Source organism: Euleptes europaea, chromosome 1 (assembly GCF_029931775.1).
Source record: "Euleptes europaea isolate rEulEur1 chromosome 1, rEulEur1.hap1, whole genome shotgun sequence".
Lineage (NCBI taxonomy): Eukaryota > Metazoa > Chordata > Lepidosauria > Squamata > Sphaerodactylidae > Euleptes > Euleptes europaea.
The window spans coordinates 182,476,348-182,500,795 of NC_079312.1; the positions used below are offsets into that span (position 1 = coordinate 182,476,348).

Below are 24,448 nucleotides of genomic sequence, written 5' to 3' on the forward strand. Positions count from 1 at the left end.
CTGATTCTATGACCTTGGGCAGTTCATGAGAGGGAGGGCACCTTGGCCATCTTCTGGGCGTGGAGTAGGGGGTCACTGGGGGTGTGGGGGGGAGGTAGTTGTGAATTTCCTGCATTGTTCAGGGGGTTGGACTAGATGACCCTGGTGGTCCCTTCCAACTCTATGATTCTATGATTCTATAATTGAAGTCAGAATTTTGAAGTCAGGCTCCACCCCCCCCCCAAATCTCCAGGTATTTCCCAACCCAGAGCTGGCAACCCTAGATATGGATCCACGTGGACAGATTGGTCAAGAGAGGGTAGCCAAATTGTTTTATCTTATGCTTGTAGATTGTGTGAACCGCTCTGAGCCCAGCTCGCTGGGGGAGAGTGGGTTATAAGTTTGATAAATAAATAAATGCAGGTGGCTTGAATGGTCTCTGCACGTTTCCCACAGTGGGTTTGAGGGTGGGGTGCTGAGATCAGAACAGTGGGGCATCAGAGGATTCACTCGCAGCTGTTTTTTAAAACCAATTCTGAAGATTCCCTGACAACATCTCCCTGGGCTTGGCTCTGAAGGGCCGCTTTCGCCCAGCAACATACCTCCAGCTACATCTGTAGAGGGCAGAACCTGTCCCTGAACATCTGCCAGACAGCTGCTTGCTTACAAGTGACAGGCTGCGGAGGGAACCTTCGCACCTTCCCGCCACAGAGGGAATGTGCCCACCTCCGTGCTGCTTGCCCAGACAGACTCAGAGGACCCACACCGGTGGCGAGGGGCACGTAGCTCCAAACTAGCCACTTTTGCCCGGAGGGAGGGATGCCACATTTTGAACTTGTCCCCATAGCTGCGCCTTTAGCACCTCCTGGATTGGCGGGCACGAGCCCCGTGCCCTGAGCAAAGCTCCCCCAGATGTTTTCGACAGATCCGGCTGCTTAAGGCATAAGAGTGGGTCGGTTTAGCCCCTGGTCAATGGGCAGCTCTGCAAGATTTATGGGTTGACTGTACTTTGCCAGCATGGACTAGCATGGTGTAGTGGTTAAGAGTGGTGGTTTGGAGTGGTGGACTCTGACCTGGAGAACCGGGTTTGATTCCCCACTCCTCCGCATGAGCAGCAGAGGTTAATATGGTGAACTGGATTTGTTTCCCCACTCCTACACATGAAGCCAGCTGGGTGACCTTGGCCTAGTCACACTCTCTCAGCCTCACCTACCTCACAGGGTGTCTGTTGTGGGGAGGAGAAGGGAAGGCGATTGTAAGCTGGTTTAATTCTTCCTTAAGTGGTAGAGAAAGTCGGCATATAAAAACCAACTCTTTTTCTTCTTCTTCTTCCCAGGTGAGGCTCTGGCCACGTTTTGGTATTCTGGTCAACCTAGTTCACCAGATTAGCCTCCGCCGCTCATGTGGAGGAGTGGGGAATCAAACCCGGTTCTCCGGATCAGAGTCCACCACTCCAAACCACCGCTCTTAACCACTACACCAAGCTGGGAAGAAAACCCTCCTCTGCCAGAGCCAATGAAAGTCTGAATGACCGGGTGCTGAGTGAGATGGACCCCTGGCCTGATTCAGTATAAGGCAGCCTCATATTGTCATCGATTCCAGCCTGCAAAGGGCAAACGGCACGTCGGAAAGCACAAACCAAAGGTTACGCACGTTTGCTTATTTTGTGTGGGTTTGGCTCAAGTGGCCGGCGTCTCAGCGTCAGGCAGCGATCCTTTGCCCGCTGTGTTCTCCCGGGACGTTTCCTGGATCTCCAAAGCAGGCCAGGGATTCCACTGGGGAAGGGCCAGCCCTCCCCCCCTTGCCCCATGCCTAGAGGCGGGGGTCTTCCGACAGAGGGTGAAGTCATTTCCCTTCCTTAACCTCGTTGAACAAAAGGTTCTTGAGGAAAGGAAGCTATTTCGGGCTCTCGGAGGTTTATTTATAGGCCCTTTCAGGGAAAGTGATTCATCCCCCCCCCCCACTGCCTGTTTGCTGAGCTGCTGCCTCTCCACCCCCCCACCCACCCCCCAGCTCTGCCCTTTGCATTACTGCATTGGTAATAACACGGCTGCTGCCCTCGGTGGTTTGTTTGTGATCTTCACAGCACCTTTTGGCCTCATTATCAGAGCGGGGCTCCTGCCCGAGGTTTTGGTCCCTGCCAACTGCCAGCGTGTGAAGAAATCACCAGGCCGGCCTCCTCCCGGCTTCAGCCACAGCGGCAGATCCACAGGGTTGCCAACCTCCAGGTGGTGGCTGGAGACCTCCTGCTATTACAACTGATCTCCAGCCAATAGAGATTGGAAACAGGGAGAGGGAGAAAAGATCCTCTCTCTCTCTCTCTCTCTCGCTCTCTCTCTGTACTCTCTCTACTTTCTCAACCCCAAGTTTTACAGACTTCTATCGTGTCCCCCTCCTAGTTAGGGTTGCCAGGTCCCTCTTCACCACTGACAGGAGGTTTTTGGGGTGGAGCCTGAGGAGGGCGGGGTTTGGGGAGGGGAGGGACTTCAATGCCATAGAGTCCAGTTGCCATAGTGGCCATTTTCTCCAGGTGAACTGATCTCTGTCGGCTGGAGATCGGTTGTAATAGCAGGAGGTCTCCAGCTAGTACCTGGAGGTTGGCAACCCTACTAATAGCCATCTTTTCTTTCAATTGCGGGGCCCTGCCTTTCCTCGTAGGAAAAATGCTCCAAGCCCTTAATCCTCTCTGGTTGCCTTCTTCTGTACTTCCCCCAGCTCTGCATAGGACTGCCAACCTCCAGGTGGTGGCTGGAGATCTCCTGCTATTACAACTGATCTCCAGCCGATAGAGATCAGTTCGCCGGGAGAAAACGGCCACTTTGGCCATTGGACTCTATGGCATTGAAGCCCCTCCCCTCCCCAAACCCTCCCCTCCTCAGGCTCCACCCCAAAAATCTCCAGGTAGTTCTCAACCCAGAGACGGCAACCCTACAGATCCAGGAAAGGGGGTGAGTCTTGCCTACAGATGCGCCAAGCACAGGTTGCTAGGGTTGCCAGCCTCCAGGTGGGGCCTTGAGTTCTCCCAGAATGACAAATTATTGCTGGACTACAGAGATCCGTCTCCCTGGAGCAAATGGCTGCTTCGGAAGGTAGACTCTATGGCACCATACCCTGCTGAGGTCCCTCTCCTCCTCAAACCCCACCCTCCTCAGGCTCCACCCCCAACATCTCCAGGAATTTCCCAGCTTGGTGTTGGCAACCTTAGTTAGAGCCCCAAGCAAAGATGGTGGGTTTCCTCTGAGGAGTAAATGCAGCCTTCCCATGAGGCAACGGGTAGCAACTGCAGCAAGGAGAAATTTAGATTTTGGGTCTCTGCACTCAAAATGTTTTGGGCTGCTTGGTTTTTATGCTGGGCCCTGGATTATACACCCATGGCTACAATATAGGGTTGCCAGGTTCCTTTTCTCCACTGGCAGGAGGTTTTTGGGACAGAGCCTGAGGAGGGCGGGGTTTGGGGAGGGGAGGGACTTCAATGCCGTAGTGTACAATTGCCAAAGCAGCCATTTTCTCCAGGGGAACTGATCTCTGTCAGCTGGAGATCAGTGGTAATAGCAGGAGATCTCCAGTTAGTACCTGGAAGTTGGCAACCCTATTACAATATTCCTCTCACACCAGGATTATTCCTAAAACCATTTCTCTGATCTCCTCATCCTGGGAATAGTTCTTCAGATACGATCACAGAATGAAGCTGCATCAATCCATTCTGGGACTCCGGAGTGTCGCAAGTTAAAGGATGGGGAATTGCGCAGCCGGCCCTCAGCCCCACGCCGGGCTCAACTGCTTCTTCTGACATTTGCTGCAACTGGATGATTTCGCCATCACAGACCAGAATTTGGGGGCATGCCCTGAAGTTGTTGAGAAATATGTCCAGGACAGACAAAAGGAAATACTTCTTTACTCAACAGTGTGGCAATTCATTGCCAATGGATGTAGTGATGGCCACAAATGTAGACAGCTTTGAACACATGAACACATGCAGCTGCCTTACACTGAATCAGGCCCTTGGTCCATCAAAGTCAGCATTGTCTACTCAGACTGGCAGTGGCTCTCCAGGGTCTCAGGCAGGGGTCTTTCACGTCACCTCCTTGCCTAGTCTGTTTAACTGGAGATGCCGGGGATTATTGAACCTGGGACCTTCTGCATGCCAAGCAATGGTCTACCACTGAGCCATGCCCCCCCTTGCCTAGTCCTTTAAAGGGGGTTAGACGGTAACATGGAGGAGAGGGTCCATCGATGGCTACTGGCCATGGTGACTCCACATACAGAAGCAGCAAACCTCTGAATCCCAGTACCGGGAGGCACCATCAGGGAAGGACTGATCCTTTAAGCCACTCTTGTTTCACCCTCCAGGGCAGCTGGTTGGCCGCTGTGTGAGATGGGATGCTGGACTAGATGGACCACAGGCCTGATCCAGCAGGTCTCTATTTATGTCCTTATCAGAGGAAGGCCTCAGCCTCTACGCCCTGATGTTGGCCTTCCAGAGGAACTGGCCGGCCGCTGTGTGAGACGGGATGCTGGACTGGATGGACCCTCCCTGGTCTGACCCAGCAGGGCGCTACTTATGTCCTTATGATGGAGAAAACTGATGATACCCAGCAATGTTCTGAGAAACCCTTGAGTTTCCAGCCAACTTTTGTGGGGTTCTTAAGTGAGAAGATCAGTGGGGGTAATGGCGACCGTTTGCCCCGATCTTCCAGTCTTTCTGAGTTATGCAGGAGATCCTTGGGTGAGCTACGGGACACACTCTCCATTTGGTGAGACCCAATAACACCTGCCCACCGCACTGGACGAGCAGCATACGCGCCCCTGAGAACATGGCCCAGAGAGATTTGCCAGGCTCAGGGTTCCAGCTCTCTCCTGGGCAGATGGGAAAGTGTTCTTCAGCAGATATCTTAATTTCAAAAGAGTTCCTCGAAGGAAGTGAACCAACCATTGCTTTAGCCAACCACGCCTGTCAGGCTGACAGGAAAGAGTTTCTCCAAATCCCAGAAGACGCCCATATCAACAACGGCTCCATAGAGATCCTGACAGCTGCAGCAGGATCACCCACTGAGCCAAAGTGGACGGAATCTCCATTAAGAGCCAGCGTGCTGTCAGGGTTAAGAGCAGAGGACCCTAATCTAGAAAAACAGGTTTGATTCCCCACTCTTCCACGTTAAGCCCGCTGGGTGAGCCTGGCCGATCACAGTTCTCTCAAAACTGCATTTGGGATCGTCGGGTAACGATGGAGCGGGAGGCATAATGCATATTTTTACTGAAAGAATCCCGTCCCGAATTCCACCTCTCTCCTCTCTCTTTCCTGTCTGTCCAGGTTTTGATGTTAATAAATAAAAAAGCTCGTGCTAGACACGTTGAAGAATGAACAGAAAAGTAGCACTAATGACTCAATGGAAACCGTTCAAACAATGCTTTTAACAATAAATATATAACCAAACCATGATTTTATCCCAACGTGCAAATATATATGCTCTTAGAGACTCACGTTTGCTGTAATGCAAGGTTACAACAAATAACACGCAAGTATACAAAAATTACACCACCAACAACATAGCAAACAACTGTGCAAACTGCAATTAACATTGACAAAGTCCCAGAGCGTACAAATGGTAACCCAATGGGTTCCAGTGCTATACAAACATCCTAAACTGGAAGTAGAAGCACCTAGAATAAATTGCAGCTAGACCAACTAACGAAAAGTCCCTTTTCACCAAGGTTTCTTCAGTCCTGGTCGTGGTCTTCCACTCCAAACCATAAACTAGCATGAAATGCAAGCCAATGAAGTAGAGAATCCACCGTCAGTCACTCTGGACGGACTGCACAGTAGCCTGTCTCCCGTCCCGAATCCCACCTCTCTCCTCTCTCTTTCCTGTCTGTCCAGGTTTTGAGGTGTTCCTCAGGGCAGGAACTGTTCTCCTTAACTCGGCAAAGCGTAATTCATAGGGATGATAGTCTCAGAGGGTAGCTGGGTCGGTCTGCAGTAGAAAAGCTTGATCTGAGTCCAGTAGCACCTTAGAGAACCACCCAGATTTTCAGGGTAGGGGCTTCCGAGAGTCAGATATCTGACAAAGGGGGCTTGGACTCACGAGGGCTCGTGCCCCGAAAATCTTGTTGGTCTCTAAGGTGTGACTGGACTCGAATCGAGCTGTTTTCATGGACAATGTTTTGTAAGGAGGAGGAAGAGGAAGAAGTCCTCTAGCAGAAGATCGCAAGGTTCTTAGTTTTCATTAAGAGGGTGGATTTTTGGATACCAGCTTTCAAGGGCACAGACACAGCTAGAGAAGGATCCTTCACCAGCCCAGGAGGCAACACAGATTTCTTTCCAAATGTCTCATGATTGTTGTCCAGCGTGATGTAGTGGTTAAGAGTGGTGGTTTGGAGAGGTGGACTCTTATCTAGAGAACTGGGTTTGATTCCCCTCTCCTCCACATGAGCGGTGGATGCTAATCTGGAGAACTGGGGATTTGTTTCCCCACTCCTACACATGAAGCCAGCTGGGTGACCTTGGGCTAGTCACAGCTCTCTCAGCCCCACCTACCTCACAGGGTATCTGTTGTAGGGTTGGGGAAGAGAAGGTTATTGTAAGCCGGTTTGAGTCTCCCTTAAGTGGTAGAGAAAGTCGGCATATAAAAACCAACTCCTCCTCCTCCTCTTCTTCTTCTTCGACTCGGGACTGGCTGCTCAGACCTTTTATGGAAGCATCAGTAGAGGGCAGCACAGCTACGGCGGTGGTTCTGGCAACGGGCCTAAGAGAGAATCTCGGCAGCTGCCGGGAGCCTGTGCAGAGCCGTGCTGGGGACAATCCGAGCCCACAAACCCAGCTTGGTCAGCTCCTTCGGCTGGAGGGCAGGGCCGCAGCCGGCTCCCGTGCCCAGCTCCAGGCCTCCTGGCTTATTTTCCAGTCCTCTGGTGGCCTTTCCTGAATGCTGGGAGTGGGTCTTTCCTCCTCCCCCTCACTCCAGTTGGGGCAAAGCCAAGCAAGGGGTTTTGTGGAGGAGCAAGACTAGAACGCCCAGGGAAGCCTCAGCCACTCACCTCTCTTCCCCTTAATTCTGGGCCCTCCCCTGTCCCTGGCAGAGGAAAATCTAGAGGGGTCTCTCTCACCATAACCCTCCCCTACTCCAGAATTAAAAAAAACATGCAGCCAGCATGTTTCAGTTGCCAAACCCTCTCTCCCCACAGATCCAGCCTCCTTGGGATTTGGTGATCATAGAATCATAGAGTTGGAAGGGACCACCAGGGTCATCTAGTCCAACCCCCTGCACAATGCAGGAAATTCACAACTACTTCCCCCCCCACACACACACACCCCAGTGACCCCTACTCTCCTGATCTGCCTAAGGTCATAGAATCAGCATTGCTGACAGATGGCCATCTAGCCTCTGCTTAAACCTCCAGGGAAGGAGAGCTCACCACCTCCCGAGGAAGCCTGCCTGTTCCACTGAGGAACCGCTCTCACTGTTAGAAAGTTCTTCCTAGCATCTAGACGGAAACCCTTTTGATTTAATTTCAACCCGTTGTTTCTGGTCCGACCTTTCTGCTCCCTCTTTGTTTTTACAATATATATGATCCCTCAGTGTGTGTCATGTGACTGAAAAGGTTCTCCTTTGGGTTCAGGCAAAACTGAAATCCCAAGAGATGAATTCCAAACCTTGGTCTTTTGAGAAGGGGCTCCGTCCTTTTCTGACTCCTGCCCAACTGGTGGTGGGAAGGTCCCGAGTCAGCTCCTAGTGGGGAATCCTGGAGTGACCCCTCTCACGCCGGGAAAGCCGGCAACAACAGCCAGACTTGTTTGCCTTCCCCTTCTTGTCCCATCACGTCTGGGAGATTAGATCAGCTGCAGCTGGTGCAGCTTCAGGGCAGCTGTGCCCACATGTGCCAAAGGAGCTCTGCAGGGGCAGCCTTGGCAAAGGGGCTGTGGCAAACAAGGAACTCCGTCCCAGCTGCCTGACGTGGGAGAGGGGCAGCTGTGCGTGAGCAGAGCGATTCCGGAGGTGACGTGGAGCAGGAGTGCAAATCGCCCCTTCGCCCTTCCACCTCTTGGCGTGCCACATGTGGGGCCATATGCTGGAAGGCCCTCGCCCCACACAGCCTCCCCAGGGGCTCTAAAGCAGTTGCTTGGGGAAGGAGCCCGTGGAGCAGATAGTCACCTGAGAGGGGCACATCAGACACAGGCTCAGAGGGAAAGGGGATGCTGGGAAGCGATTCCTGGATTGTTTGAACTAGACGCCATCCGAAGTGCTGCACCGCTGCTCTCTGGATGAGTTTGAGAAGGACCCGCCACCCGAGCAGAGCAGCAGAGCTTCAAGAACTGTTCACTTGGTAGGGTTGCCAGGTTCCTCTTTGCCACCAGTGGGAGGTTTTTGGGGTGGGGCCTGAGGAGGGCGGGGTTTGGGTAGGGGTGGGATTTCAGTGCCATAGAGACCAATTGCCAAAGCGGCCATTTCCTCCAGGAGAACTGATCTCTATCGGCTGGAGATCAGCTGTAATAGCAGGAGATCTCCAGCTAGTACCTGGGGGTTGGCAACCCTATCACTTGGCCTCAGTGCTTTTTAAGGGGCACCAGAGTGACAAAGCCCTGACCTGGCTGGCCCAGGCCGGCCTGATATCATCAGATCTTGGAAGCTCAGCAGGGTTGGCTCTGGTTAGTATTTGGATGGGAGACCACGAAGGATCACCACTGGTTAGTATTTGGATGGGAGACCACCAAGGACCACCAAGTTGCTACACAGAGGCCGGCAATGGCAAACCACCTCTGTTCATCTCTTGCCTTGAAAACCCTACTGGGTCACCATTAGGCGGCTACAACGTGACGGCCCTTTCCACCACCAGAGTTTCAAAATGGCGCCTGCACTGGGGCAATGGGCATTTGGGGGCACCGCTGATGAGACGTGCCTACTTGAGCAACTGCTTTCCACACTGAACTCGCCATGACAATGACATGACTTGGGGGGAAATAATACCTTGACCCAGAGAGTCTGGCCAGAGGGTGTTTTGCTTCATGCAATCAGGACCCAGGTGAGGAAGGGCTTCTGTCTCAGAAAACGGAATTTCCCCGCCTCTCAAGTGGCAGCACGAGACTGAGGAGTAACACTCTCCCCACACATGTACCTTCTACCTTCAGGATTACCTGGAATAAATGAGTAACACCCGGGTCACCTGTCCAGGCCAGGAATGCTGAGAGCATGTTGGTCTTGGAAAGTATTCTACAGGCAGCTGGGGGGAGGCCCAGGCAGAATGGCTCTGCGGACTGGGCTTCATTCACACGCAACTAGACACGCGTCCTTCTCTCACACAGGTGTGCAGAATAAATTTTTCCTTCCTTCCTTCCTGCCTGCCTGCCTGCCTGCCTGCCTTCCCTTCCCAAATTTTTCCAGCAATTAGAACATTTCCTCCTGTTGATTCAGCAATTCAGCACCAAAGTGAACTGTGTGTCAGGCATGCTCAGGAAAGGAAGGGATGATGGGCCGTGAGATTTTGAGTGCTGACGTTGCTTCAGCGGCATGTATTCTTATGCTTGCATATGTTTGTTCCTTTTGCTGGCCTGTTTTTTTCACCTTTGACAGCTGGTGTGTGTGTGTATGTGTGTGTGTGTGTGTATTTAAAGAGCAACAACTTAAAGGCATCAGGGAAGGTGAGTAATGGGAAGGTTTGTGAGGGGAGGCAGCCCCAAAGCCCAAAATGGACATCTGTCTAGATCCCTTAAAATGCATTTCTGCACTTGGGATCCAAGATGAATGGAAACAAGAGAGGAGCAGTCCCAACTCCACACCAGGTTCCTTGCAGAATAAGGCAGCCCCCTGCCTTGCTATTTACAGAACCACTTGGAATCAATTCCATTATACCGCCAGCATGTGCTGGGAGAAGATGCTTGGGGTGTTTGTGGCTTGTGGTGTCTCAGAGCTAAGATCCCTTTCTTGGGAAGCAACTTTTACTGACTAAACAACAGTATAAATATATGGCGGTGTAGTGCTTAGACTTCAGCTTGGAAGACCCAGGTTGAAATCCATGCCCACCATGGGCATCACTGGGTGACCCTGGGCTAGCCACTACCTCTCTACCTAGCCTACCTTACAAGGCTGTTGTGAGGATACCATGGAGGAGGGCAGAGTAATGTATGTTACCCTGAGGTCTTCAGAGGAAAGGCTGGATAAAAAATGTAATAAATAAAATATGTGTGATTCCAAGGCAAGGTTTCTCCTTTCAGGCGACTGGTGTTTTAGTTCTGACCACAGGTGAAGGAGGAGGAGGAGACGAAGAAGAAGAAGAAGAGTTGGTTTTTATATGCCAACTTTCTCTACCACTTAAGGGAGACTCCAACCAGCTTACAATCACCTTCCCCTCCCCTCCCCACAACAGGCACCTTGTGAGGTAGGTGAGGCTGAGAGAGTGTGACTAGCCCAAGGCCACCCAGCTGCCTTCATGTGGAGGAGTGGGGAAACAAATCCAGTTCACCAGATTAGCCTCCACCGCTCATGTGGAGGAGTGGGGAATCAAACCCGGTTCTCCAGTTTAGAGTCCACTGCTCCAAACCACCCATCTTAACCACTACACCATGCTGGCTCTCCAGCGTGTACAATAAACATCTTTTGGGATTCTCTGATCCCAGGGGATGGGACACTTCCACCTCCTTGGTCAGAGGAGGCCTGAGGTTTGCCGCTGAAGACCAGCCCTTGCCAAGCAGGGATGCAGCCAGCGAGTGGGGCGTTCTGAGACTCGGGGCCTGGCCAGGGTGATCAATGGCTTTACTCAGAGCAATGGTAAAAGTTGAGTGTGTTAGGCTTAGACCAAGAAGAGGAAGAAGAAGAGTTCGTGTTTTTATAGGCTGACTTTCCTACCACTTAAGGAAGAATCAAACCGGCTTACAAACCCCTTCCCTTCCTCTCCCCGCAACTGACACCCTGTGAGATGGGGGGGGGGGCAAGAGAGCTGTGACTTGCCCAAGTCACCCAGCTGGCTTCGTGTGTAGGAGCGGGGAAACAAACCCATTTCACCAGATTAGCCTCCGCAGCTCATAAGGAGGAGTGGGGAATCAAACCTGGTTCTCCAGATCAAACTCCACCGCTCCAAACCACCGCCCTTAACCACTACACCATGCAAGGAGCTCTGGGTTCAAATGTCTGTGCAGTGAAGCTCTCTCTAGCTGTCCTTGGGCTGCCTTTCATCCTTTGCCTGGGGGAGATGGCCCTCAGGCCGATCGCAAATGCGTCTGTGCCCAGCACGGCTGGCAAACAGCAGTAGCCTGATCAGCCCCGGGCTAAAATCCACGGCAGCTGCTTGGGCGGACGTTTCTGGAGCAGCACTGGGACGGGCGCGGTCGTTGCTGGGTGGAGGGAAACTCCCACCCCGGTGTCACGAGCTAGGCCACGCAACTGGCCCCTTCCCTGCGGGAGAAGGCGTGGGTGGAGCGCCCACCCCCTCCCCGGGCCGGGGCCTGTGGCTGCTTGCGGTGGCTCCCAAGGTGTGCGGCGGGTGAGGATGCCGCCACGGGAGAGCTACCCAGAAGCCCTGGAGCCCGGCCCAGGATTCCTTCCTCAGGGTCTTCTTGAGTGCCAAAGAGGCAGAACACACCAACAGTAGCAGGCTGTTCTTGATGGGATCAGGGCCCAGGGCACAGCGCGTTCTTGGCCCCCAGCCTCTTCCCCCACAGCCCTGCGCAATCCCCAAAGCATGGCTTCCCAACAACAGTCCCCTTTCAAAGGCAGCTCGCCGTCCTGGGCCCGACAGAACCTTCTTGTCTGCCTTGCCAGAAGTCTGCCAGGAGCTGCTGTTCTCTCCCTCCATTGCCTCCGGCAGCCTTCCCTCCACACCTGTAAATTCACTTATGACGCTTGGGCTGTGATCCTAAGAAAGCCTTCCTATGAGAAAGCCCCACTGTATTGTGTGGAGCAGACCCCAGAGTAGACAGAAGAAGAAGAAGAAGAAGAAATTATTTTTTACATGCCGATTTTCTCTACCTTTTTAAGGAGAACCAAACTGGCTTACAATCTCCTTGCCTTCTCCCCGCAACAGAAACTTTGTGAGGTAGGTGAGGCTGAGAGAGTGTGAAGAGAACTGTGACTAGCCCAAGGTTACCCAGCAGGCTTCGTGTGGAGGAAACCAACCCGGTTCACCGGATTAGCGTCCACTGCACATGTGGAGGAGCGGGGAATCAAATTCGGTTCTCCAGATTAGAGTCTGCCGCTCTTAGCCACTGCACCACGCTGTCTCTCTGTGGCTTGCTCCTTTAGCGTCCTGAGATTATGTGCATTGGGAGAGTCACGTCCTTCCAAGTGGCCTGAGACGAGTGTAACCGTCTTACGGATGGCACTGTAAGCCACGAACGAGTGCTGCAATCCTAAAAGTGGTGCTAAAGGGATAAAGATTTCCTTAACAGCATAAAGCCTTAAGCGGGCCTGCATTTATTCCACAGCTGCACCAGGCAGGCTCAGAATCTGAGCAGAGAGGGTGACCTCTTGAGCAGTTTTTCCTTTTAAAAAAGTGTCTAGTCTTTAAGCTTGTATGGATAGGGCTGAAAGTACATTTGAGAGCCAGCGTGGTGTAGCGGTTAAGGTGTCAGACTAGGATCTAGAAGACCCAGGTTCAAATCCCCACTCGCACCATGGCAGGATGCTAGGTGACCATGGGCCAGCTGCACACTCGCAGCCTAGCCCACCTCACAGGGTTGTTGTGATGATAAAATGGAGTAGAACGATTTAAGCCTCTTGGGGTCCCCATCAGGGAGAAAGGTGGGATGTAAACAAACAAACAAATAAATGTCCCATGACTGGTGTGACATCAGCTGACAGAGGGCCAAATGTTTCTGGCTGCCCTGGGCACCGATGAGCCTCCTGTGCCCCTTTGCCCTGCCCATGCCCAGCAGAAGACTGAAATTATCAGAAGTAGGCACATTTGCTAAATGTTTGCAGGTAATTGCATTCTCAGTGCAGAATTGAGGGCTTCCTTGGCACAAAGCTGGAATTTCTGTCATTTTACTTAGGCAGCGCTAACAATATATCCACAAAGTTTACAACTTCTTTGCGGGCACTGCCTTCCAGTTCAGCCTCACAACAGTCCTGCGAGGCTGGTAACTAATATTCCTACTTTTCACCTGAGGAACTTTCCCCAAGAGACAGGCCCTGCCCATGGCCCACTTGGTCCTGACTGAGAGACCGTAGGCCAGCTCCCCAGTCATTTTTTATTCCAAACCATAGGCCCGAGGGTCTGCAAAGCAAATGCACCCAGGACAGCCCTGACTGCATGGCAGACAGGAGTTGCTGAGGCGAGGCTGGCCGGCTTTGCAAAGAGTCCCTCTTGCTGTCCCTTGAGGATTTGTTCGATCTGCAAGCCGTAATCTGGTGAAACGCTTCCCTTGCCGACTTTCACACATTTACCCTCTATTAAAGAAGAAGAAGAGTTGGTTTTTGCATGCCAACTTTCTCTACCACTTAAGGAAGAATCAAACCGGCCTACAATCACCTTCCCTTCCCCACAACAGACACCCTGTGAGGGAGGTGGGGCTGAGAGAGTGTGACTTGCCCAAGGTCACCCAGCTGGCTTCATGTGGAGGACTGGGGAAACAAATCCAGTTCACCAGATTAGCCTCCGCCACTCATGAGGAAGAGTGGGGAATCAAACCCGGTTCTCCAGATCAGACTCCACCGCTCCAAACCACCACTCTTAACCACTACACCACGCTGTCTCTCAGGGCAGGACCTTTCTTTTACCTGCTCAGTTGGCAACCTGAGTTGAGGCCCGTGGTTCAATGTGAAAGCATGGAAGGCCAGGGCACAAAGATCCGTGTCCACAGGCAGGAGGAGCAGGGAACAAAGCAGAAATTACGTGCCTTGAGCCAGGGGGAAATATCAGATTGTAAACCTGAAGAAATACGTTTCGTGGGTAACAAATGCCGGCTGTCGAAGAGGGACAAGAAATTGCGAGGAACACCAAAGTCCCTTGCAAACAACAGTCACTTCTTTCCCTGTTGTGCTCCGTATCAGCCAAGATACGGCCTGTTGGTTTGTTTCCAGATTGAACCCATGAAGCTGCCTTATACGGAATCAGATCATTAGTCCATAAAAGTCAGTCTTGTCTACTCAGACAGGCAGCGGATCTCTCAGGCACGAAAGGTCATTCTCATCACCTCCTACCTGATCCTTTAAACTGGAGATGCTGGGTATCGAACCTGGGACCTTCTGCATGGCGAGCAGAGGCTCTACCCCTGCCCCATAGCCCCTCCCCTAATTGCCCTCTGCAACCATCATGCTTTTCAAAAAGGAAAGCTACGCTTCTTTGAGTAACTAAGGGCTGATTCCAATTAGCAATGCTTCTTATCCTCACCAGGCAGTTCTGAACTCGGATATGCAGCCATGCAGACAAGAACCTGGTTTACACATACGGGCACGTCTCTTGGTGATTTCTTGACACTCCCCCCTTTTTTAAAATATATATTTATTTTTATATTATAGGGTACAGAAAAAAGAGAGGGGGAAAATAAAAATGAAAAGCAAATTGTGTCCAAAATGTGTCAGTATCCAAGTTTTTAAATACTTTTCATTCTCATCACTTCAACAATAAATCTAAGCAATAAAAACATTGGAACGAATCTTAAATTTTCCTAAATAATTTCTATTTTAACAATCTTATTAACTATTCTCTAAATAATATTTCAAGCATGTGAGTAGGAATCAGTCTTAAACAAGAGAGCCAGCATGGTGCAGTGGTTAAGAGCGGTGGTTTGGAGCGGTGGACTCTGATCTGGAGAACCAGGTTTGATTCCCCCACTCCTCCACATGAGCGGCGGAGGCTAATCTGGTGAACAGGATTTGTTTCCCCACTCCTCCACACGAAGCCAGCTGGGTGACCTTGGGCAAGTCACAGCTCTGTTAGAGCTCTCTCAACCTCACCTACCTCACAGGGTTCTTCTTCTTCTTCTAGTCATATGAAGGTTGCCATTTAATCTTAAATTCTTCCTTTGAATTCCTTCTTATCAGCTGTGTTAGTCCAGCCATCAATGCGAAGTCAAATTGGTTAATCCACTCTGCAATGTTTGGAAGCACTCTAGATTTCCAATATGTTGCATAATGAATTCTGACGGCGGTGGCTGCATATTGATAAAGTTCTGGTGATTTCTTGACATTTGATGGCAGGCAGCTTCCCATTAAAAAAACAACAGCACGGAGCATTAGCTAGAATGTTCTCTCTGCTAGGTTATGTGGTTGAAGGTTTTCACATGCGCAAGTTGCCACCTGATCACGCCCAAGCTGGAAGCTTCGTGTCAGTTTGGGGGGCGGGGGGGGCCCCTGAGCTGTCCTCATTTCCACTTTCACAGCTGCACATCTGTGGAGGGGGAAGAACTGCTTCTGATTTGTGCGACATGATATTATTTCTGCTGCAGATGCCACGCTGGCACAGGGACCCCGGCTGAACAGGAATTCCTCTGCTCTGTTGGGAATGGATTTTTTTGTTGTTGTTGCCAGAATTACAGGCCATTTATGCAGGGTCAATTTTTTGAAGCTCGCTGAAAGCTCTTTTTTTTAAAAAAATGCGACCTTTAAAATGACTATTCACGGTCCCGATGCAAAAGGAGAAATTCCACACACACACCCCATTTGCCTGCTGCTTGTCTGCACAGCCATTAGCAATCACAGGTTGCATAGCTAACTCGCAGCTGTGATTTTGCATGGTTCTTTGAGAGGATTCTTCATAAGAAACATAAGAAAGGCCCTGCTGGATCAGACCCAGGCCCATCACGTCCAGCAGTCTGTTCACACAGTGGCCAACCAGGTGCCTCCAGGAAGCCCACAAACAAGGCGACTGCAGCAGCACCATCTTCGCCTCGAGGGCGGAGCGAACACAAAAGGTCGCGTTAAAGGGGCTCTTTAGTAATGCGAAGCAGGTATGCGCCGGCTTCACAGTCACTTCCTGAATGAAGGTTCACTGTGAAAAACTTAAAAAATCTTTTTGTCGAGCACCAGCCTGGAACGCGCTGCTAATTACCAAGCATAAATGGCCAAAGAGTCCAAGGGACCGAAAGACCAACCAAGCCCCACCCAACTACCCCCAACACGATCAAGATCCCAGTGTGAAGGTCACAGGCAGGAAGTATGTGACTTGCAGGAAGAGCTGAAGATGATTCCTGCCAGTAAGCCAAGCCGCACACACTGCAGGGAGGGAGGGGGGAAGAAAAAAACTCCTATTGAAAATTGGACATGAGGCGATTCCCCTGTGGGCAGCTATCCCCAGAGGGATGTCATACAGTGCACCCCTGTGTCACCAACATTGGTGCAATGTAGTATTTCTGTTAAAGGGATCAAATGTGGGTCTGAGGAGATCTCCTTCTGCCCTAAGAGGCCTCGGTTACACCACAAGGTGGCCGAATGGACAACCGCACCACTTCCGGCTGGATCCTGACAGGTCACATAATGGAAAGCTCCTCTGTGTGAAAATCTCCCTGCAAAGAGAGCCCATGGGGGGCGAGTAGTGGTTAAAGTGTTGGACTGGGATCGGAGAGACCCGAGTGTGAATCCCCACTCTTCCATGGGAGCACTCTCAGCCTAGCCTACCTCACAGGGTTGTTGTGAGGGTAAAATGGAGGGGAGAGGAATGATGTAAGCCGCTTTGGGGAGAAAGGTGGGGGGTATAAATGAAGTTAATAAATTAACAGAAAGCCGTTATCGCAAGCAAAGTAAGGAGGTGGACCCTTTCTTCTGGCATGCTAATTCTCAGGAGTTTTTTTAAATGCAAACTGGAGCCCCCCACCTGCGGCCTGAAGTGCTTCAGTCCTCTCTGTTGCCTCTACGTCCCCCCTTCACACACACACACATGTCGTGCTCCTTCATGAGCAAACCTCAGAAGATGAGCCAGCGTGGTGTAGTGGTTAAGAGCAGTGGTTTGGAGCAGTGGACTCTGACCTGGAGAACCGGGTTTGCTTCCCCACTCCTCCACATGAGTGGCGGAGGCTAATCTGGTGAACTGGATTTGTTCCCCCACTGCTCCACACGAAGCCAGCTGGGTGGCCTTGGGCTAGTCACAGTTCTCTCAGCCCCACCCACCTCACAGGGTGTCTGTTGTGGGGAGGGGAAGGTGATTGTAAACCGGTTTGATTCTTCCTTAAGTGGTAGAGACAGTCAGCATATGAAAACCAACTCTTCTTCTTGTTCTTCTTCAAACCAGGCCTGAGAAGCACCCCCCCACCAACACCAACACACTGGCAAAAAGGAAGGAAAGACGGGAGAAAGGGGACAGCCATTGCAAACAGTTAAATAAAATGATTACAGGAATGGCCAGTTCAACTTATCAGCAAACACCTCAAGCGCTTGCTCTGTTCAGCTTCCAAAAAAAGAGAACAGGATGCTGCATTTGAAGTTGCACTTGAGGAAAGTTGGGGCTGCCCCAGCCTGGATCCAAGAGGAAGCAGCGTGCGCACACGGAAGGGGAGCGGTCCTTGCAGACCAGTTCAGACTGAAGTTGGCGCTTTAAAGGGAACCGGTTTTGTTATGATCCTCACTGGCGGCGGGGACAGGGGGGAGAGGGGGAGAGGCCTCAGCCTCTTTTCCCTGTTGTTGGCCCTCCAAAGGAACTGGTTGGCCACAGTGTGAGACAGGATGCTGGACTACATGCACCCTCCCTGGTCTGATCCAGCGGGGCTCTTCTGGTGTTCTTCTCGGGGAAGGCCTCGGCCTCTGTGCCCTGTTGATGGTCTTCTAGAGCAGGAGTCCCCATCACAACCACTGGCACCTTTTCTGGCCTAGCAACCCTAGTGAGGCAGGGTGCTGGACCAGACTGGCCTTTTTACGTTCACATGTTCTTAGTCTTGGTTGCTAGTTCATCGTCCTTTGTGGAGGGGCTGTCCCACTGACCCCCCCGCCCCCGCCAGGGCACTCACATTCCCCCTAATTTCCCCCTGATTTTTAATGTGAATCAACCAGCCCTAAAAAGCCCCGGCCTGGAGCAGCAGCTCTCTGCCTGGGCAGACTCTGCCAGCCAGCCAGGTGCTATTTGGAGATCTGGGGAGCACAAACTGCAGCCAGCTGTGTGCTTCAGTTCTCCCTTGCCCCCCACCCCGTCCTCTCAAGACCCTGGCCTGCAGGAAAGGGAGGAGCACAGAAGCAACTTCCAGGATTTGGACTGGCGGATCTTGTCATGAGCAGCACCAATCCTGGCTTCCAAGCTTTCCAAAAAAAGAAGAAAGTCGGCCCTGGCAGCGGGGTGTGGGGAGGGAGGCAGCAAAATGCAGAACATGCCGGAGGAGCTGGGCGTTTGTCACATATGCAGAATCTGTCATGTTATCTTTTTGGATGGCTCGCGTAAAAATAGATTTCTGCTCACAAAACGATGTCCAAACCCACACATTTTCTTTCCCAGGAAACCGGTGATATTCTTGAAGTTTAGCTTGGCCAAGCGCCTCTCTACCTGATTGCGTTTCTTAATTGCAAAATTTCGATAGACGAGTTCCTGGTCTAGAAATGTCAACGCAAAATTAAAAATGAACTATGGGATGCACATGTACACAGCCTACACAGCCAGTTCCAACACATTCCAGGAATTGCAGCACCGTTAGGGATTTCTCAATCCCTCATCTGCTCCCACCTCCCCACCCCTCCCCCCACCCCGGATCTGGCAGGCCGATCAGCTAGTTGAATTACAAATACAATCCTGCTAGCGTGAGACCGGGCCGGCCAGGGCTTCTCGCGAAGCTGGGCATCGCAGAGAGACCGACCTGAAAAATCTGTGCTATAGAATATTTGCACACACTTTGAGTGGATGAGGAACCGGGAAGAACTGATACGTTTTAATGCGGAGCTGTTAAGGACAATTTACACTCAAATCGTTATGAACAGAAAAGAGCAACCAAAATGATCAGGGGAGCTAGAGCAACGGCCCTATGAGGAGCGGTTAAAACCCTTAGGGCTGTTTAGCTTGGAAAGAAGGCTGTTAAGGGGAGACATGATAGAGGTCTATACAATTATGCATGGTATGGAGAAGACTGGACAGGGAGAAGCTTTTCTCCCTCTCTCATAATACCAGAACGCGGGGGGGTCATCTGCTGAAACTGGAGGGTGAGAGATTCAAAACAGTTCAAACGAAGTATTTCTTCACACAATGCATAGTTAAATAGTGGAACTCCCTGCCCCAGGATGTGGTGATGGCCGCCAACTGGGAAGGCTTTAATAGGGGAGGGGACATGTTCATGGAAGAGAAGAGTATTCATGGCTATTAGTCAAAATGGATACTGGTCATGATGCATGCCTGTTCTCTCCAGGATCAGAGGAGCATGCTTATGATATTAGGGGCTGTGGTATGCAGGGGGGATAATTCTGCTGCAGTCGTCTTGTTTGTGGGCTTCCTGGAGGCACCTGGCTGGCCGTTGTGTTCACACAATGTGTGATTGAAGGAAGTTGTGGCCATGTGATATTGTGAAGGCGCCCAGTTTAGGCAGCTTTTACAAATGAGAAGTCAAATTCATGACAGATGGGTCTATCTGCTGTCATGGGCCGTGATAGCTAAATGGATCCTCCATGTTCAGAGGCAGTCTACCTTTTTAAAAAGAACAGTGACGTTGACTTCCTGCCCTGCTTGCAGACACCTCAGGAGCACCCAGCTGGTGCTTCAGGAAAGCAGAGGCTGCTTCGATCCAATCCAAGGACACACTTCTTGTGGGGTTGGGCGCGTGGGGGACGCCGTTGAATTATTTGACTCTCTGTTGTGCTCCCTCAGCAAATCTGGCTCTCTGGCATCACCCAGGCATTGCAGAGCTGAGCTCACATGTCCAAACTAGCACTGGAAGCTGTCTGCAGGAGGTCCAAAGGGTTAGGGGCTGGGTGCCCAAGTTGCTGCTCACTCGTCTTCTGAGATACCAAAACCTCTTCACTCTGAAGCATCTGACCCCATGATTTCGACTTTGCTCCCAGCACTGGCAGCTTGGAAATGGTGACTGGGCTGAAAAATGCAGGGCTGTCCCTCTGAGTAACACGGGGACGAACTTGGCCATAGGGCCTGTCACATGCCGCAGCTGTCTTGTGTCCACCTCTGGTGTGTGGATGTCATGGGAGCAATTTGGTGGGGGTTGTTTTTAACCACCTGAAAATCAGCCCCATCACCTATTTCTTGAGTATCAAGATGCACTCTGGCAAGCTGAAAATTTGGGAGCCTCTGAGGAACTCTGAGCTTTGCCTGTGGCGGTTGGCTGCTGGTTCTGACGCATGTGCGCTAAGTGGCTGTGCATGTCCCATAGCCTCCCAAGACATGCAAACAGAGCACATGCTGAATGGACATATGCAATAACAAGTTTGGAGGGGATTGGAGGGTCCTTCACTGCCAGCCGCTGCCTCTCTTTCCGGAGGATTCCATGCCCCAGGCCAAGACCTCAGGGTGTTTTTATTTCGCTGCACCTTGGTGAGTTGCTCCACCTCTGAGGAGGCAATAAGATCATAGAATAGAATCATAGAATCATGGAGTTGGAAGGGACCACTAGGGTCATCTAGTCCAACCTCCTGCACAATGCAGGGAATTCACAACTACCTCCCCCCACACACACCCAGTGACCCCTACGCCTTGCCCAGAAGAAGGGCAAGGTGCCCTCCCTCTCATGATCTGCCTAAGGTTATAGAATCAGCATTGCTGACAGATGGCCATCTAGCCTCTGCTTAAAAACCTCCAGGGAAGGAGAGCTTACCACCTCCTGAGGAAGCCTGTTCCACTGAGGAACCTCTCTAACTCTTAGAAATTCTTCATAATGACTAGATGGAAACTCTTTTGATTTAATTCCAACCTGTTGGTTCTGGTCCGACCTTCTGGGGCAACAGAAAACAACTCGGCACCCTCCTCTATATGACAGCCCTTCAAGTACTTAAAGATGGTTATCATATCCCCTCTCAGTCTTCTCCTCTCCAAGGTAAACACACCCAGCTCCTTCAACCTTTCCTCCTGGGACTTGGTCTCCAGACCCTTCACAGTCTTTGTTGCCCTCCTCTGGACACGTTCCAGCTTGCCTACATCCTTCTTAAATTGTGGTGCCCAAAATGATGGCACAAAACGACCTCCAGTGGGGCTTTCCAAAGCTGCCTTGAGCACAGAAATGCCTCCGCAGGCTGAGGGCAGCAACCACGTGAATCCCAGGATGCGTGTCTGGGCAGGCCGGCATGTTGTGCCAGAGAGATCCGGTTTCAAATTCTCCCTCGGCCACCAAGCCACACTTCATGGCGAAGACTAACCGGCCAACCGACCTGCCTCAGGGCTTTGTTTTGAGGATAAAAGGTGACTCTGAACGCGCCAGAGGAAAGCAAGAGGCAGAAGCCACAGGTTGCAGTATAACCAGGCTCCTTCATTCTGTATTTTTGAGAGGGGTGGGGGTGCGCATCCCATGGAAACCTTCTCTTCCAAGCTTTTAAAAGTGGCCCCTTTGTCTGACCCCCGCCCTCTATCTTGGCCAGAAACACCCTCCTCTCTTTGACCCTCTTCTCTTTCCAGGTCATGGGGGGGGGGGCGGTAAAACAGGGCCGGCCTCCCAAATGCCTCAGCCAGATCTAGAGAGGCCTCCCCACCCCAGAGCAGAGGGACTTTTGACTTGGAAGAAGCTGGTTTGGGGATCAGGGCCAGGGAGTCAAGGCGCTGCTTTGCATCTGTTACAGGAGAGCAGGGGCAGGATGGGGGGGGGCTGACTGTCTCTCTCCCCTGATAACCCAGAGAGACTGATAACCCAGCCAGAGAGAGAGAGAGAGAGAGAGAGAGAGAGACCAGCTGGGCAAGACGGCTGCCGAGTGACCCAGCTGAGCCTCTCCTCTTGGCCCCCGCCAGCCCGACCTGCCCTAAATAAGCAACCGAGCAGGGCCGGGAAAGGGGCTGGGGGGCTGGCTGGAGGTGGGGCTGAGACCCCGGGTGAAGCGGGCAGGCCCCGAAGCGGCCGGTGGGGTTTGCCCCCCAGCTCCGCGTGGAGTCCCCGTTTGCTCCCTTCTCCGATAGTTCGACGGTGGCGTGGGGGGGATCTTGCGCCAGGCTCGAGGAGCACCGGAGGGGTGGCTTCCTCTCTCCCCCCCCCCAAAGGGAAAGCAGCCTCCTCCCCCAAGCCCCTTCTGCTGCTTCCCCACAGGGCAGCGTCCCTTCCGAAGGCCGAGGGTCTCTCCCCCCAGACCGGCGAGGCTGAGCAGCCGGACAACAGCGAGGCCCGTCGGCGGGGTCCTTCCCGGTGGGACTAGCAGGGGGTCGTGCCCAGCAAGGCCGGCCGCCCCCCTCCCCTCCCCTAACGTCGAATGCTATGTTTCCACTGGAAAGGAACGAAAGAGGCGGGGAGGGCTCGGGGTTCGAGTGCGGCGCCCCGAGATGCTGTCTTCGATCGACCGGCCCCTCCACGGAACGCCCGGTCTGTCCCCGTGGCTGGGGGGCGAGGGAGGGCGACCCGTTCCCCTTTGCGCTGGCTTCGTTTGGACGGCCGGGAGGGGAGGGGGCATCCTGGCTGGGTGCTGGGCTCCTGCGCCCTGGTGCGGACGGAAACCAACGAAACCCGCGCCCGGGGCTGGGCTGCGCAACATTGGTTGGGCAGGGGATGTGGGGAAGGAGGGGAGGATTCAAAGGCCAGGCTCCCCGGGGGCGGCGGGTCGCCTGGGGGGCGCGTGCCGCTGGCTCCTGGGTGGGCGTATGGGGAGACGCGGGGTCCGGTGTCCCTGCGACGAAAGGACACATCGGACACACCACACGCCTTGGCTCCGGGCGGCCCTGCTATTAACACCCCCCTTCACCCTTAAAGGGCGCCTGGCCCGCTGAGCGCACGCCTGGCGTGGAGGGCATAAGAACATAAGGAAAGCCCTGCTGGACCAGACCCAGGCCCATCACGTCCAGCAGTCTGCTCACACAGGGGCCTCCAGGAAGCCCACAAACAAGAAAGCTGCAGCAGCACCATCCTGCCTGTGCTCCAAAGCACCTAATACAATAGGCCTGCTCCTCTGATCCTAGAGAGAATAGGTATGTATCACGACTAGTATCCATTTGGACTAGTAGCCATAGATAGCCCTCTCCTCCATGAACGTGTCCACTCCCCTTCAAGCCTTCCAAGATAGCAGCCATCACCACATCCTGGGGCAGGGAGTTCCACAGTGTAACTAGGCGTTGTGTGAAGAAATACTTCCTTTTCTCTGTTTTGAATCTGTCACCGTCCAGCTTCAGCAGATGACCCCCCGCGTTCTGGCATTATGAGCGAGGGAGAAAAGCTTCTCCCTGTCCGCTCTCTTCATGCCATGCCTAATTTCATAGACCTCTATCCGGTCTCCCCTTAGCCGCCTTCTTTCCAAGCTCAACAGCCCTAAGGGTTTTAACCGCTCCTCATAGGGCCGTTGCTCTTCGCGGCGCAACCAAAAGCGGGGCCCCGATCCCGCGGGAAGGGTTCTTGCGCAGCCACCGCGGCAACCAGGGGGAGCCGCGCCACAGCGCTCCGGGGGGAGCGGCCCCGGCCCCTTCGCTTCCCAACGCGGCCTCTCTGCTGTTTGTCCAGCGGCCCCGCTTTAGGAAAGAAAGACGGTGAACCTGCCTGGGGGGGGGGGGTCAGTGGGAGAGGGAATTCCCGTCGAGGCGAGGGGGAAAGAGCGCGCCCGATCCAGCCCCACTTGCGCGGGGGAGCGGAGGCGGCGGCTCCAAAGGCCGCGCAACGAAATGCGTCGGCCGGCCGGGCTTCATTGGCATGGGGATCGCCTCGCCGGCTGGCTTCGCAAGGAGGCTTCGCTTGGGGACCCTCCTGCCCTGCAACGCGGGTGGGCCTCGAAGCCGGATTCGAAGCGAGCCGCTCACGGGTGCGCTGAAGTGGTGCGAGACCTTTCCCGATCCGGAGCCCAAGCCGGAGGAGAGGGGCGCGCGCAATCCTGCACGCCCAGGCCGGCCGCGCGCTCCAGCCTCCCCAGGGCGACGAGAACCGCGGCCCCCCACGTCCAGCCCAGGCAGTGGCCGGCTCTCCCCTGCCAGCGCGGAGGCTTCGCTTCTTAAGAGCGCTATAATCCGGATTTCAGTCCGAACGCTTACGCACGGGAGGTTTTGCACATTCCCCCCACCCGAATTCTCAGACCTCTGCCTGGGGGGGGGGCTCATTTCTGAGTACTCAGATAGGGGCCATGCGCATCTAGAGGGTGGCGAATCCAAGGCAAAACCTCCCGGCCATAAGTGGCCTTTGCCTGGCAGGTTTTGCCTTGGATTTGGCGGCTCTCTAGATGCACCTTTGCCCCGTCTGAAGTCTCAGGACGCAAAAACGAGCCCCCTGCAGAGTTCTGAGAATTCGGAGGGGGCAAAGGTGCATCTAGAGAGCCGCAAATCCAAGGCAAAACCTCCCGTGCAGAAACGGCATTCGCAGGTTCACCCCAGGTGTTTGCCCAGCGACTCACGAGTAATACCGAACGGCAGGTTTACGTCTTAGCATAGGGCCGGAGGAGGAGGGGGTGGAATTAGAAGGAGCAAATATAGATTTGGGGAGGCAATTCGCTCCACTCTGTGAGTAATGGATCAAATGAATTCT

At 53.0% G+C, this 24,448-nt stretch overlaps 1 protein-coding gene across 1 annotated transcript in view; it reads left to right on the forward strand.

The window, feature by feature from the left end:
- Window positions 1–23,626: 23,626 nt before the first annotated feature.
- The window catches only part of LOC130478490 (collagen alpha-1(I) chain-like), a 41,794-nt gene continuing 40,972 nt past the window's right edge, over window positions 23,627–24,448 (forward strand). Inside the window, exon 1 of the mRNA XM_056850675.1 lies at window positions 23,627–23,947. Within this exon, the coding sequence (XP_056706653.1) occupies window positions 23,627–23,947 (321 nt within the window). The remainder of the gene's footprint in view (window positions 23,948–24,448) is intronic.